This window comes from Zosterops lateralis (assembly GCF_965231275.1).
Source record: "Zosterops lateralis genome assembly, chromosome: 13".
Classification (NCBI taxonomy): Eukaryota; Metazoa; Chordata; class Aves; order Passeriformes; family Zosteropidae; genus Zosterops; species Zosterops lateralis.
In genome coordinates this window covers 10,848,822-10,864,037 of record NC_139773.1, presented here as the reverse complement: position 1 = coordinate 10,864,037, position 15,216 = coordinate 10,848,822, and the positions used below count along the sequence as shown (strand labels likewise).

The 15,216-nt window shown below is 41.8% G+C and overlaps 2 protein-coding genes across 5 annotated transcripts in view; one reads left to right on the top strand and one right to left on the bottom strand.

Moving 5' to 3' along the window:
- The window catches only part of HOMER2 (homer scaffold protein 2), a gene marked incomplete at its 5' end in the record, with an annotated part of 55,498 nt that extends 41,915 nt beyond the window's left edge, over window positions 1-13,583 (top strand). The window contains 7 exons of one of the 4 annotated variants that reach the window (XM_083870961.1): window positions 2,867-2,959; window positions 4,082-4,108; window positions 4,252-4,391; window positions 5,927-6,083; window positions 8,253-8,363; window positions 10,367-10,447; window positions 11,555-13,583. In XM_083870961.1, coding sequence (XP_083727087.1) covers window positions 2,867-2,959; window positions 4,082-4,108; window positions 4,252-4,391; window positions 5,927-6,083; window positions 8,253-8,363; window positions 10,367-10,447; window positions 11,555-11,743 — 798 coding nt within the window. In that variant the 3' untranslated portion in view covers window positions 11,744-13,583. Of the gene's footprint in view, window positions 1-2,866; window positions 2,960-4,081; window positions 4,109-4,206; window positions 4,392-5,926; window positions 6,084-8,252; window positions 8,364-10,366; window positions 10,448-11,554 lie in introns of all 4 variants that reach the window. The other 3 variants (XM_083870959.1, XM_083870958.1, XM_083870960.1) reach the window with 3 other exon arrangements.
- The window catches only part of RAMAC (RNA guanine-7 methyltransferase activating subunit), a gene marked incomplete at its 5' end in the record, with an annotated part of 125,048 nt that overhangs the window by 63,205 nt on the left and 46,627 nt on the right, over window positions 1-15,216 (bottom strand). The gene's annotated exons all lie outside the window — the stretch shown is intronic.

The following is a 15,216-nucleotide window of genomic DNA, read 5'->3' as shown; positions in this document are numbered from 1 at the left end:
TATGCGTACAAAATCATGCTTTTTAATGTATCAAATGCTAAGGAGGCCTATTTGAATATATATATATTTCTCCTGGTGACAAACAGACTGTGGATTTGAACAGCCTTTAAATAATTTGTGCAATGCACAGTAGCATCCTCGAGTCCCCATTAAATTTCACTGGCCAAGACTCCTAATCAAGCAGTTCTCATGGCTGCAGCTGCCTGACCAAAAGGCTTCACAAGTGTTGGTAGCAGCAAATCTTCTCCATATTGCAGCTTAGTCACACAGCTTCCTGGGGCGTGGGAAGGCTTGTCCTATAATCCATGATGGACTGTTGGGGTGGTATTCAGTTGGCATCTCTCCTACTCCAATTTTTTGGGGTTTTGGTTTGGTTTTTTTTTTTTGCTAATTTTGGGAATTTTGCCACAGGACAAGCATGGAGCTAAGGAGAAGAAACATTATGAATTCTTGTAGTTGGTTTTGGGTATTTAGATTTTCATTGCCCCTTGAGACCACATTTACAAAGCTTTCATTTACTGAATGCACTTTTTCATTAGGAATTGGACATTCATTAAGCACTCCCTTTTGTTGTAATGGTTTGGTGGCTCAAAGTCAACTTAGACCTTGGAGGTGGGGCATGATTTTGTGGTACCAATTATTTGTCAATTATTTGTGTTTGAGACAGAAGCAGGTGGTTACTAGAGAGAAATCAGCTCTGATTTCTCCCAGTGATTTGGCCCTGTGGCTGTGCCACACTCTCAGACAGCCTTGGGCTCTGGGTGGCTGCAGAACCTCCTGCTCTGCTCCTGTGCAATGGGTGTTGCAGGGCTGCAGAGCTGGGGCTGGCACTGCCCCTCTCAGAACAGCAATCCCTTTCTAAATGCAAATGTGTCTAATACATGTGTTGGAGAACTAGAGACATGACTGAAATCATTTATGCAATGAGGTCATTATTGGGTTAGTACTGAAGATTAGCGTTGCTCAATCATATGCAATTTTTTTAAATGGAAATGTGGAAAAATGTCCTTTTTTTTCCCCAGCTCACATAATTTTTCATAGCAGTCTCCTGTGTGCTTTACGAAGATAGCTGCAAAATAAAATTTGATAGATCACTTCCAATTCTTTTTGTCTGTTCATATTTTGTATCGTCCATGAAGAACCCTCATAAATTTTTCATACATAAGATGAAGAGATTTATTGTAGAAGAGAAAGATTTATTATAAAAGACAGACTCAAAACAGCCTTATACCATCCACAAGAAACACAAATGTAGAACTTACTACTGATATAATGTTTTAGGAATAATCAGCTGGTTATAGCTGCTCTGCCACAAAGCGGGAGAGACGCTTTGTGTAAAGTCAGAGTTAAATCACTAAAGGCACAAATGTGATGTGGTTGTTCTTAACGATCTGTGGAGTGCTGGAGAGGTAATCAAGTCACTTGTGCGTGGGGTGACTGCAATGCCATCAGATGGCAACTGCTGCCATCCCAGGGCACAGGCTTTGCATGTGCAATGTCAGCTGTGGCAGGGGAACAGCTGGAGCCCAGAGCTCCATCCTCCTGCACCCAGAGTGTCACTCAGCTCTTAGAATGGGCTCCTTGTGGGGTTTAACCACCAGGTGTGTGTGTGGTGTTGTTGGAAATTGCCATTTGTGTGTGTTACACAAAACACACGTGTCTCCACGTGTAAATCCACATTTCTTTTAGACCAAATGGAGATTTGTTTAGTCAGTCTCAGCATTGTACTGAGAGAGCATGCTAAATACCTGCTGTAAATATAAAGTTAGAAGGCAAGATTACTAAGTGAATAATGTTTCTTTCTATTCTTAGCTGTAAAATTGGATGGTTTTCTCATGCTTTTGTTTAGTTTTTTCATAAGTGTTCTGAATTATCCAAGGATATAATGGCAATCCTTTTGTCATAAACTGTGCAATAATGCATCTGTTTATATTTTTACTTTTAAAATGTCTTGCCTTTCTAGCATTTCAAGTTTCTCAAAATACAGGCAAGAAAGACCAAGCAGTTTTAGCTGAAAGATAAAGTTACCTATTCTTATACTGGAGACATTATAATTTTAAAAGTGAATTATGTATTATACCTTTTTCCCCATCTTTTTAATCCTCCTTTTAACATTTTAAACACTGTTTAAAGTGTTTGAAGCCCTGCAGCTCTGACTGGCTGTGATAATACTTGTATTTCAAAAATGCCAGGCTGACTTTGGCAGCAACTCATAGAGGTTGTGATTGTTACCTTCCATCTTTATCTTTCCTTCCTCTCACCTCCCCCAGTTTGATATATCTCTCTTACAGGAAACATTCAAGCCTTTATCTGAAGTCTTCTACCTTTATTTTTGAAAGTAATAAGAAAATTAGAGCAGAAAAGCAATGTTTTCATAAGACTCCATCATACATTGAGATCTACCTTCTTCTCCTTTTTCCTATATCTTGATAATCCCTTGCTTCCCCCCTGCAGATGAACTAATTTGCATTCTTTAATTGAATTCACTTGCTGTTAGGGATGAAGACATTGATAATTTTTTATCTAAACATATGTCTTTAGTACTTTTGTCTTTAACACACTGTCAACACCAAGTGAAACAGAGAAGGGGAAGGAAGCAGAACCAGATCAAACCAGGAGACACCAACTGTGTCCTTTCCCCCCATGGGCTTTCACTGTGGTTGGCCAGTTACAGAGATGTCCTTCTTTTAGAAACACCCCTATTTCTTTTGGAAGAACCATCCTGCCAAGGAATTAAAATGCTTTTTCTTGCCAAAAATTCTAAATTAATAAAATTAGTTGTTCACTTTTGGACATCTATGCCATATGAAGATAGCAATCTGATGGTTTAATAGATGATAAATCATGTCTTTCATGCTTTTTCTAGTTTGCAGAAAAGTTCCAAGAAGTAAAAGAAGCTGCCAAACTTGCAAGAGACAGATCTCAAGAGAAAATTGAGACCTCAAGCAATCATTCACAGGTTTGTAATTTAGCTTTAATACCTGTACACATACAGGATAAATAATTTAAAATTAAATTTTCAAATGGACTGTGCCAGCTTCTGGCAGCCAGCTTTAAAGTATATAAAATCAAGATTGCTGAAGGTAATTGTCAGTTGCTGGACATTAGCATTGTCAGAGGAATATTTTTCATCCCTCCATGCCCTTTACTTTCATTTAAATCTGATTTTTTTCAGCAGTCCTTGAGCTGTTACAACTTTTTTAATAACGGGGAAAGCTATACATCCTTTGATTTGGACTGTTAAACATAGTTTGTGTCACCGGGAAGTAATTCAGTGCAGTGCTTCAGCAGACAGTAAATGAGATTCATCGATGTCCTTCTTTTTGTCATCTGTCCAACCCACTCCAGTGGGCTTTGGTTTGCTGACTTTGTGTCCAGTGTTCCCTTGCCAAGAGGTGGCTGGGGGCAGCTGTGCTGTGGGAGCAGGGGCAGTGTTTTAGGGGGTGGCAGAAGGCTGTGCTGTGTATCTGCAGATACACTCTCCTAGGCAGCACATCTTGCACCCCCAGTGCCTCAGTGCCCAGCCAGGGCTGGGTCTCCTGCTGACTGAAGTTGAGTGTTGTCCCAGTCTCTCCCCGTGGTTGGCTGTATTTTTGTGTGCAATGCTTTAGGTGAAAGTGAACCCTGCTCAGCAGGTGTTCCTGGCCTGGGCTGGTGTTTGGAGGAAAGTTGGGCAGATTTTGATCAGAGAGGAATTCAGATGGATGATGAGAAAAAGCTGCTGGATGGTTTTTAGTCTTGCAACCAGCCCCATTTGTGGGGCCCACAAATATCCATCTGAGTGACTGACTTTGGATATTCATTTTGTAAAGACTTTGCTCATGATCTTTGTAGTTCACTTTGTTCTCTGTTGGTGGTCAGCACCAAGCAGTATGTGAATAGTATGTCTTTGGAGGAGCAGTATTCTTTTTGTTGTTTGTTTGTTTGTACTTTGTGTGTTGTATTGTTTCATTATCTTAAAAAAGCCAAACAACTTTTAGAAAACATGAGCCTTATCAGGGAAAAAAATCTTTTTAGAAGTTTTGAACACTTTAAACTTCTGTTTGTGTATCATTGTAATTTTTTCATTCTTTTTGAACAGACCAGCTTTGCAGCCAAGATGAAAAGGGTATGTGTGTGTTACCACTGCTCTGCCAGGAGAGCCGAGGTCTCAGCCAAGTGGTGTGGGATCAAGATTACAAAGAAATTGGTGTTGTGGTCTTGCAGGAGATGCAGGAGACACCCAGTGTTCGTTTGTGTGTTGTGCTGCAGGAGTCTGGACGTGAAACACCATCTTCCACTCGAGCCTCAAGTGTGAATGGCACCGACGACGAGAAGGCATCACATGGTGGCTCTGCTGAGGCACATCTCAAATCTGAGAATGATAAATTAAAAATTGCTCTAGCCCAAAGGTGAAGTTCATGTAGAACCTAAATTGCATTGGAAAAGTGTGCTGTAATTATCTGATGGATAATGGTATTAACAGAAATTACTCAGATTGTAATTAATTTAAAATGGTGCCGCAGAATGGATGAATGAACATATTTTAGCAAGTACCTTCTGGTATCCAGTTGAGAAATATTTCCCATTTCGTTTATTCCTGATGTAGTTTGTGAAGAAATAAGATTTCTTTTAATTTTGCTGATGCCAACTATTATAACCATCTTCTTTCATGAAGTTGTGGAACTACAGAAATAACATTAAAGCCATAGGGGAGCAATTGCTGCTGATAACATGTGAAGCAATCTTTTTTGCTCTTTGAGATTGCTACACTTACTTTGATGAAAATAGATATGGATATTTAAAATTATGAAAGGGAATGAACTCAACCATAAAAAGTTGAAGTGAAAAGTATAATTTCATCAGAGTGCTTGGAAGTCTTAGGGGATATGTCTAAATTGTGGACAGAGGCCCTTGAAATCACATTTTTTGCTATTTGCTTTGATAAATAATTTTAAAATGCTGAGAAGAGTAATTTGCAGCTGTAGTGAAAGTACAGGCATTGCAATATGCAAAGTTACAACATTAAAATAGAATAGTTCTCTATTGGGATCTTGCCTTGTCTGCCTCTTGCATGTGAATGTGTATCTGTGAATGGAAAGCAAATCTAACAAGACCAAGCTACTCTTTAAAAAGGTATTTAAAAAACAAAACTTCACTGTAAGCAGTGTTATCCAGTGAGCAATTCCAAGGTTGCATATATTATGTTTGAAGTACAGCATCTCTCCTTATTGACATTTCAGTAGCTGAACCTGTTTCAAACACTAATGTTAGTTCATTCCTCTTGCTGAAGACACCTCCACAGGCAGGCAGCAAGTAGCACACAGGGAGTTTCAAAGCCCTTTTCCTGTTCACCCTCTAATCTTGTGCTCTGTGCTGCAGCTCAAAGCTTTGGGGAATGAGTAGTTTAATTCTGCAGCATTATGTAACACTTTTATAGTTTAAGAGTCAGCATTAAAATAAATTCAAATATAGATCATGTCAACCCCCTGAAAATCTTCCATTAGGATTTGCTGTGCCATCTGCAGATGTGCAGAGTGGCTGTGTTGCAGGGGTGCCAGGTGCCCAGCCCCAGGTGCTGCAGCCACACAGCTCAGGAGGTGGGAGACCATGAGTGACAGGGACCCTGCCAGGGTGAGACCCCTGTGTGCAAATGGGCAGCTGGACCCTACTGCCTGCTCTGACAGCAGGGCTTTTATTCCAGACACAGGCCACTGCTGCTGGAGTTGGTAGATCCCTTTGTTTTGCCAGAGACAGTCAAATTAAGGCTTTTGTTCTCTGTAGGCATGTAATGGCAAAAGGCAATTACACACATCTGAGTGCTCTTCCTCTTATTGCAACGAATTGGTGCTGAACATGCCGCGGTGGGGGGTGTTTGCAGACAGGTAAAGAACAACACACAGGAGTGCAAGGTGAAACGACCTCACTGGTGTCCTGTTGTTCTCAGTTCATCCAACGTGAAGAAGTGGGAGACGGAGCTGCAGTCGCTGCGGGAGAGCAACGCGCGGCTGTCCACGGCCCTGCAGGAGTCTGCAGCCAGCATCGAGCACTGGAAGAAGCAGTTCTCAGCCTGCAAGGAGGAGAACGACCAGCTGAGGGGAAAGGTAGCAGAACAGACCCACAAGGGAGCCTCCCCTCCAGGCAGCTGCTCCCACCGTTGCTTTGTTTCGGATCTCTGCGGCTTTCTCGCTGTGTTTCTCAGGAGATGGAGTTGGTCTTTGAAAGGGAGGTGGATGGGGAGTTCAGGCAGCTGCTCCCTCTGCACACAGCAGGCAGAGAGGGAGCAGAGGAGCTAGGGCATCATGTGAAGTTCCCTACTTTGGGATTTGGGAGATTTTGTGTCTGTCAGCAGGGCTTGCTGGCTGGGGTGAGAAACCAGAAAGTGGGGCTGCTATTGCATATCCCCTTCAAAGCTCACTTAAATACTGCCAGATATGGATAAGCAGAAGGCAAGGTTGTGGCCTGGTTACCCACAGGACCCCAGCCTGGGAACCACTCAGTATTAAAAGCAAATCCCAGCAGTGTGCAGGGGAATGAGGATGTGAGTTATTTCCTCAGCACTGTGGGCTGTGAGCCGGGTCCTCCAGCATTAACACCTTGGCACATTTCATCCAGAAACCTGCCAACAGGCATCATCCAAAGCCTTTTCCCCTTCATTACTGAGCACATTTCTCAGTTGTGTAAGATGGAGGGTTAGCAGTGACTACAGCAAAGAACAACTCAGAAGTTTAACTCTGTGAGGTCTGGGTTTAAAGTAGTTGTTGGTACCATCTCTCAGATAATACTGTGCTCTCTGCAACAGCCCCTGTGGGCACAGGGATCCTGGGCACAGGAGATCCTGCTTTCCATGAGCACTGCTTTTGCAGGAATATTTTCACCCTGTTCATCCTTAATGTTTTTGGAAAAGCTGTATCCTTTTCCTGCTGCTTAGATGGATCACTGGGACATTTGAAGTAGAGATCAGATTGTATCAGTCTGGTGAGGATATATTTTTGTTTAGTGTTTGCTTTTGAAGAGGTAAGGAATTTCATGTCTTTTTGTGTGTCAGTAGGCTGTTTGTGATATTTCAGTGTTGGAGGTGGTTTGGGTTGTTTGTTGGCACTGAAAATCCTTGTGGAACAACCTTTTTGTCTGAGACTAATACTCACTGTTTATTCACTTGTGTTTTATGGGTGCACAGTGGTAACACAGAGATCAAACCACAGCTGTATTAACTGATGTTACATTAACAAATTAATATTAGTTGTTACATGATTTGGGTTCCTATATCCAGTCTTTTGTGCATAGGGGAGAAGTGAGAGACTGGAACAGTGTGTTATGGAAAATATCATAATTGGCAGGGTAGTTATTTCCCTTTCTGTACTATTGCAGGGAAGAGTTGTTCTCATCAACACATGCCACATCACAGTAGCTGTACTGGAGAAAAAGAGATTATTAAAACACCACTTTGCCGCCTCTTCAAAGTCACCATGCTGGTGACCAGCCAGCCTGTGCAGCAATGCTGCCTGTATAATGTGCTGCCTTTCTCTATACAGGGAGGTTTTCTGAGGTTTTCCCCAAAGCAGGTTCTTTGCTCAGTGCTCACACTGCACCACTGCAGTGCCCTGGGAAGTTCCTTCTCCTTTATTAATTGGGTCAGAAGTTTTTGCATATCGCTCTACCTTCAAATGAGGGAAGTTATAATCCCAGAGCAACACGAAGCTGAGAATTAAAGTAGATACTTTAATGAGCTGGTCCATTGGCCTGTGGGAAGTGCATCTCCTGGGAGCTGAGTCCAGAGCTGGCAGCAGGAGGTTTGGAGAGAGCAAAGCACATCCCTGAGTGAGAGAACAAAGCAGCAGATGTTGCTCTGAACTGCTTCTCCCTCCAAAGTTTTGATGTTGTGTCCCTCATACACCAGCTAGAATAATAAGCAACTCCCAAGAGATTTATTCTCCTTGTGTTAAGAAAACCCACTCCTTGTAGCCTTGTGTTAGCTTCATAGGAGTGAAGTGCAGATTTTATCCCCAGTCCCACTTATTTTAGCAGCTCAGTGTGTTGTGCATTCCTGAGTACTTTCTAAGAGAGGCTGTAAGAGAGAATAAATACAGACCCAGGGTTTCCTAGTGGATGTGTAAATTGACTCTTTTGAAGGAAAGGTGTGATAATTTGGTTGCAGTGAATCAAATGCTATGATTTAGGAAACAGATCCCATGTCCATTTAATCTGCTGTGTTCTGCCCCAGATTTTCAGAATTTTGAAAAATTTCACCTAATGTCTGACATTTCTTAAAGATTGAAGAACTGGAGGAACAGTGCAATGAAATAAATAAAGAGAAGGAAAGAAATGCACAGTTGAGTAGGCGTCTCCAGGAACTGGAAACAGAACTTCAGGACAAAGAGCTGGTGAGTGCCCTGAACACAGAAATGGCATTTTCATGTTTGAGTGTGACTGTCTGCTTGTCTCCTTGGGTGTGGATTTATGGAGTGGCTCAGCTACCACCAGAAGCAGGCTGATGTCTTGGAGTGTTGCCTGTTTCTAGGTTTCCCATGTGCAGTCCCTTGTTTGGTAGTGTTTCTCCATCCAAGTTTCATGATGTGTTATGTGCTGTGGCTGCCCACTGTAGTTTGGCAGGGGTTAGAAAATGATGCTTTTATGTACACAACCCTTGTCCTTGTAGAAGAGCCAGTGGTGAAATGTGGTGCCCAGTGCCAGACAGATGTGTGCTGAGAACAGATTCATTTGACTCTCCCCATGTCAAAGATTCCCATAGACATCAGAATCGCTGATAAAAAGACATCATTTACAAAATAATTTGTCATTTGTGTAACAAGTCCCATTTCTTTTTCTGGATGGCTCATAATTTCCAGCTTTGCTGGTTTATGGCCACACTCTGATCTCAGGACTAATGCTAAGAGTGAGAAATTCAGATTCATCTAGAGTACCCCAGTTTGTCATTCTTGACATTACAGGGTCTTCATTTTTCTAAGTAGAATGATGGTTTGGAACCCCAAAACAGTGGGGGAAATAATGGGAAGCTCTTTTTTTTTCCTGCTGTCACAGTGACCAAATGCTCTGTGCTGGCTGAAGAGGAAAAGCAGTGCAGTAAAGTTTGCCACGTGCTATTACAGCATCTCTGCTGGTGCTCTTAAAAGCACTGCTGTCAAGGGGTTTAGTGGTAGTGCAAGGAAATAGTTTAGGGAAATGGATTTTGATGCACTGTCATAAATATAGTGGTTTTCAGCCCTATATTTCAAAGGAAAATGTAATGCTGTCTTCCCAACCTTTCTGTGGCAATAGCATATATAGCAACCCTTATTCTGTCCTGGAATTCTCCTCAAGATTCACGTTTTTACTGTACCAAATGAACCAGAAAATTGACTGACTTGTGAATTTTACAAGCCTGTCTTCCATTTACACTGAAAATATACTAACTTGTTTTAAAAACTCATGCTTACATTAGCATATTCTCGATTAGCTCTAAGCTGCCCATAAGTAAACTTTCATGGTCTGGAATCCAAACCCACATGAGGTCTGCTCATGGCATTGCCATGTAAGAGAAGCTGCTGATACCCTCCTCATGTAGGAGATGCTTGTCCACTAAGTGGTTCCTCCTCCAAATCCATGTCTCTCTGATTTTCAAGGCTCTTGTGTGGAACAGTGTCAAATGCTTTGCACAAGCCCAGGTAGTCCAGGGGTATCCCCCTGCATTCTCTGGAGATCATCACCTATGTGGGCAGTTTCTGAAGGAGGGTCTTGCACCTTTTTTCGAGTCAAGTTGTCTTAATTTCCAGCAGAGACATGGATTCCTACTGTTGCTCTTTCCATTAACTCCCTTCATCAACTCAGCTCAGTTTGGGTAGTGAGGCCAAAAGCAAATACAGATTTTGCAGGAGGGAGTAGGTGGTGGTTCTCAGAGCTGTACCACTGGGGAAAGCCCATGACACCTGGTGTTCTGTAATGATGTCTCTATATGTGCAGCTGGTAAAGCCACTGGCCTTTTTTTTTTTTTGCTGTCATACATCATTGAAATTGTCTCATTTGCTCTTTGCTACCATCTATAAATTGCTTGTAGCATTACAGCCATTCAGATTTCTCTGGTATTTAATACATCTTTTCCATAGTTATATGATTTAGGTTAAGATTTTATTAATATAATTCATGGAATTCATGCAAAAGATTGGATTACATTGACTGTTTTAGAAATGCAAAGTAAAAAATTCAGTGAAAAAACATATTCTTGAAGAAAATTAGCAATTTTAGAATGCAGGCAGGTTATTTTGATTATTTTCCATCCAAATACTGTGCGGAATACAATAAAATATGCAAAGCCATTTCATCTTTTCAAATTTTCATTACATTTTAAATTGAAGCTTGCACTAATATTTTTTCTTTTATGTTTTCAAAGGAACTGGAAGAGCTCCGAAAGCAGGGTGAAATTATACCAGAGCTAATGTCAGAATGTGAATCTGTATCTGAACAATTACAGGTACAATTTAGCAGTGAAATTAATTTCAAAACAGTTGGTACCTTTTCCCTTTTTTTTTTTTTTCCCTCATAGCTGTATGAATTTCTATGTTCAGACTTCAGTGTTTCAAGGCAAAAGGGCTCCAATTTGTCAAGACAAAAAATGCTAATTACCTGCAAAATACACAGTGCCATTCCCAGCACAGGAGTGGTTAAACAGCTCCATTGCAGAAATTTATTTGCCTGGGATGATGTAGCACCCACCTCCTGCAATTCCAGGCTCTCCTGTATCCCAGGTTCCTGCTGCTCTGGGCTCCTGGAGCTGCACCACTGTCATGTGTGTCGAGCAACTCCCCAGTAAGACCCGGGGCTCATTGCTGCAGTGGCTCCAGGGCAGGCTCTGGGGGAAGAAGCAGATGAGCATAGCTGCTCACCAGCAGGGGTAAAAGCTCACCTGAGGATGTGTCTGTGTGCTGTGTCATCCCTCTAGAGCAGTCTCCATGGCAGGTGCCCATGGCAGGTGTTTGGGAGCCCTGCCCCAGCCAGCAGCTGGATTTGGGGCATTGCCTTCTTGAGTTGAGTGTTGTGGAAATGCAATAAATTAACACATGAAAAGAGAACAAAAATGAGCAGTCTCATGGATGAAGTAAAATCCAATCAATAAATAAGCCATCATGCAAAGTAGAACTTTAAAAAAATACCAATAAATCCCAAAGTGTTGAATAAAGCAACTTGGTTCCTCAAGCAGTATTTTCAAAAGTTTGTTTTTCCAGGTTAAACCACCGTTGGTAATTCTCTATGTAATTGATGGCATGGTGTCTTAATTCTGCAACTGTAGCAATGACAGAAATGTATGCACAGTGAACGATTTAAATCCAGCTGAATTTGAAGATATCAACCAAATGACAAAGTCTGATGCAAAGCATCTTTTCCACTTAATCTGTGTCCTTTCCTGTGTGGGCTTTTAATCAGACATGCTCATGTCAGTTGCTCTCAGAGGTGCTTGTGTTAATCAGTTTACTGAAGTTCAAGCAAACTCTCACAGCCCAGCTGCCATTTGTTGCTTTAATCTATGAAATGCTGCTCATCCTTCTCTGTGATTCATCTTATTGTCTCTTTTGTCTTTAAGGCTGCTGAGAAAAAGAACAAAGATCTTGAAGAGAAAGTCAGAACGCTAAGGACAGAAGTTGAAGAGAACAAACATAGGCAGACCAACCTTAAAACTGAATTAAAGAATTTTTTAGATGTACTAGACGGGAAGATAGATGAATTACATGATTTCCGACAAGGACTGTCTAAACTTGGGGTTGACAATTAGATGGCAATAGATCTTTTTTGTAATCTAGGATCTGGATGTTTGATGTTTTGTTGATCCCAAACATGTGTTTTACAAAATATAACTAGAATGTTTCACTTATTTGCATTGGTTTTGTACATAGAGGCTGAAAATTTGCTGTGGGTTTCTTTTGGTGGGTTTCTTTTTTGTTTGTTTGTTTATTTACCAAACCAATTGTGCTGCTCACTGAATTCTGTTGAGATTAGAAACTTTCTATATTGCTGCTCTGGCTTTGTGGGGTTGGGAACAGGTAGAGGGTTCTGTCTCAGGAATCTGGAACTAGATCTACCTTAAAATGAATATGCAGTTAGTTGTTGCAGGGAAATTTATATCTTTCTTAAGGGCTGTTGCAACCATAGAAACAGAAAAGAAGTCTTTCTTGTCTGGACTATCAGCACTCTTAGCAGAATTGACTTTATTCTGTGGTGGAGCAGAGAGATTAGCTGGAGCCCCTGCAGTTTGTATTATGTGGCTGTGATGAGCTGCAGTCAGGAGAATTACTTCTCACAGATACTAGTATCTTTAGGGACCATGTCAATCAGGCCTGATTCACCCAAAAAATTGCAGTGGATTTCAGATAACCTCTGACAGAGGTTTCATGTGCTTGCCTGGACCCATACAGCACAAAGTCAACAAGGCAGAAATGAGTTTCAGCTCTTGAAATCATGTCTCTTACCAGTTAGTGAGGACAGCTTCTCTTGCTTTAGCAGCATCACCTCTCTCTGGCCTTCAGTTTTAAACCCATATAGTTCCATCATTATGTGCATCTCTGAAAAATGCCCACCTGAGTCTGGGGACCAGATATTTATTTTTAAAAGTGATATGTTGCTGGTTTGTACAGGACTCATGCCCCTCTGTGTGCAACTTAAATGTTGTTGATTGGCTTCTGCAGCAGTGAGGAAGGAGACATAGATCTGAAAAGCATCATGAGGTTACTGGAAGGTGTTGCTCAGAAGCAAATTTCTGCCCAGGAGACTGGCAGGACAATGGCCACATGAAATCAAAGTCCTTTCCTATGATTTCTGCACTCTTTGGCAGTAGGGTAGGAATTAGTCACCAAGTTAGATCGTACAAAAAACACCCACCTCAACCTGAGAGGCAGAAATGCTCTTTTATTCTTGAACTGATTATTCAGCAGCTCTAAGAGTGTTTTGAGAAATGCAAAGTCATACCCTGGCCTTCAGTGAAAACAAAGTTCAGTTCATCACAGACAGGGATGTAAAAAGGGCCAGAGAGGAGAATCCAGCCCAAGCTTTGCTCTTTCCCCTAGAACTTTCTTCAGCTTCTTTCTCTTCTTTCTCCATAACTTATTTTGAGAACGTTTACATGGGATCTTAATTAATTCAGGAAAGTACTTTTGTGTACGTGACATTGTTATTTGCTTGCTTCAGACACCAGCTTGGTTAAGCACTGTGTTAGTGCTTCCCAGCAGTGACTGATATAAAATGGCCATGCTCTTCTTGAAATTTCAGGGCTTTTTTCTTTTTTTGGCACATCTTGATTATTAAAGTGACCTTAAAAAGGAAGGTGGGCTGTAGATGAAACATGCATTGAATACTTTTTTGCAGATGAATATATAATCCCATGGTGGAGATAGGATCTGTCTGCAATTGTCCCTTGAATTTTCATTTCATCTGTTACTGTTGCATTATATTCATTGCCTGTTTTTTAGAATGGACTTCCAGTATTTTTTTACTCCTTTGAAACAATGGGTGTAAAGCTAGGACCTTTCATAACCACTATGACCATTTTAAGTCTCTTTTAAAAAATTGATTTAGGCTGTTGATATTTAAAAATAAAAATAAAAATCAGGTACATAGCATGTAGGCGTGTGAAAATTAGACTTTGCCAGCATGGAAGATTCAACAGTTGCATAATGTGGGGTTGGATCAGACTTCTCAAAATTGAAAATGACGTCAGAAACTGTGTGGTTGTGCACAAGTAGTCTCCATTTTTAGTCTTTTTATTTGATAGAAAGTCAGATATATACCACAATTTAGCAGGCAGCTCATCCTGCTTCTCCTCCCATGCTGCTTTTTTGTCTCTGTATCAGCTGAGAGCCACAGGATAACACAATTAGGAGCTGCAAGCAACACTGGCAGTCAGGGCCCTATTCCTCACAGTGGTTCATTGCTTTTGCACCAAGGACCCTGCCCTGTCTTCCTTTTCCTGCTGAGTAATCTTGAAGCTTCTCTCCTTGTTTTAACATAAATTGTGTTTTTAACATGATGCTGAGTAAAAGGATGCAAAAGACTATGTGAAAAAATTACATTATTTGGCTTAGTCCACATCTTTGTTTTCCACTTCAGTCAAGTCTGTCTCAGATCCAGTTCATTAGGAATGTATTAAGCTACTCTTAAATTGCAAGAGAAGTGTTTCCATGGGATTGCATCGATTAAACAGATGGAGTTTGATGGTGGCATATTAAGCCAGTGCATAGCTGTGACACAGACAGTTATTTCTGGGTGCTTAGTGCCCACCAGGGGAACAATGGAGTGTCCCTAAGGAAATCCCTGCTCTGTCTCTTCTTTCTTGCCCCAGATGTATGTATCACATATCTGCTGTTGCTCTGATGTTGAGTTGTTAGGGATCCCTGTGCACAGCTTTATGCTGTGGGAAACTCTGTCCTTCAAGCCTCCAAGGGCTTGTTATAATTGCCTTCTTTCTTTTTCCTTCCCAACAGCAGTAAGTTGAGAGCTTCTACATATAACACTTAAACTCCCCAAAACTCCATCTCTTTCACTGGAATTTTCCTCATCAAGAGGAAAAAAGCATGGCAGTGCAGGCTCTCAGGAGTGTTAGGGCACCAAGTGCAGCTGCCCTCTCCAGCCTGTTCTGTCCCTGTCCCCACCCCAGGGGACTGATGGTGTCACACATTGCTTACTCCTTAGTGCTCTCTGGTGGCCCAGCACTAACCTGGGTGCCAAACTGAGAGCCCCACCCTGCTCCTCTGAGACTCATCCCAGCACTGAAATGCCTCCTCTGCCCTGATGAGAGCACCAGGGCAGACAGCCTTCCCCCACGAAAATGGACACACCATCCTATGGATGCACTGACCCTCCTTTTGTGCACAGTTGAATTTCACCTCTCCCTGTGGCTGCCCTGAGTTCAGCTGGCAGACACCTGCTTAGGGATAGCCCTTAATACTGCCAGGGCCAAGAAATCCTCATCCCTGTCCAAGAGAGGATCTGCAGAGTTTTGTTTTATTTGTTAGAAAATGCTGGGCTAATCCTGGTTTCCCTGTGCATGTCAGCAATGCCTTGGTCAGTGCTCCACTTCCACCCAGCCTGAGCACAAGTTCATAAGGGGCTGTACCTCACCTTGGGTAACTGTGAGATCCCTTTCTGGAACAGAAACAGGTTTCTTCCTCTAAGTGGTTTTTATGGCAGGATCTCTCCTACCTCACTGACATGGTCTTTCCTTAAACAAAGGACATGGTGCTTGGCATTCCCATG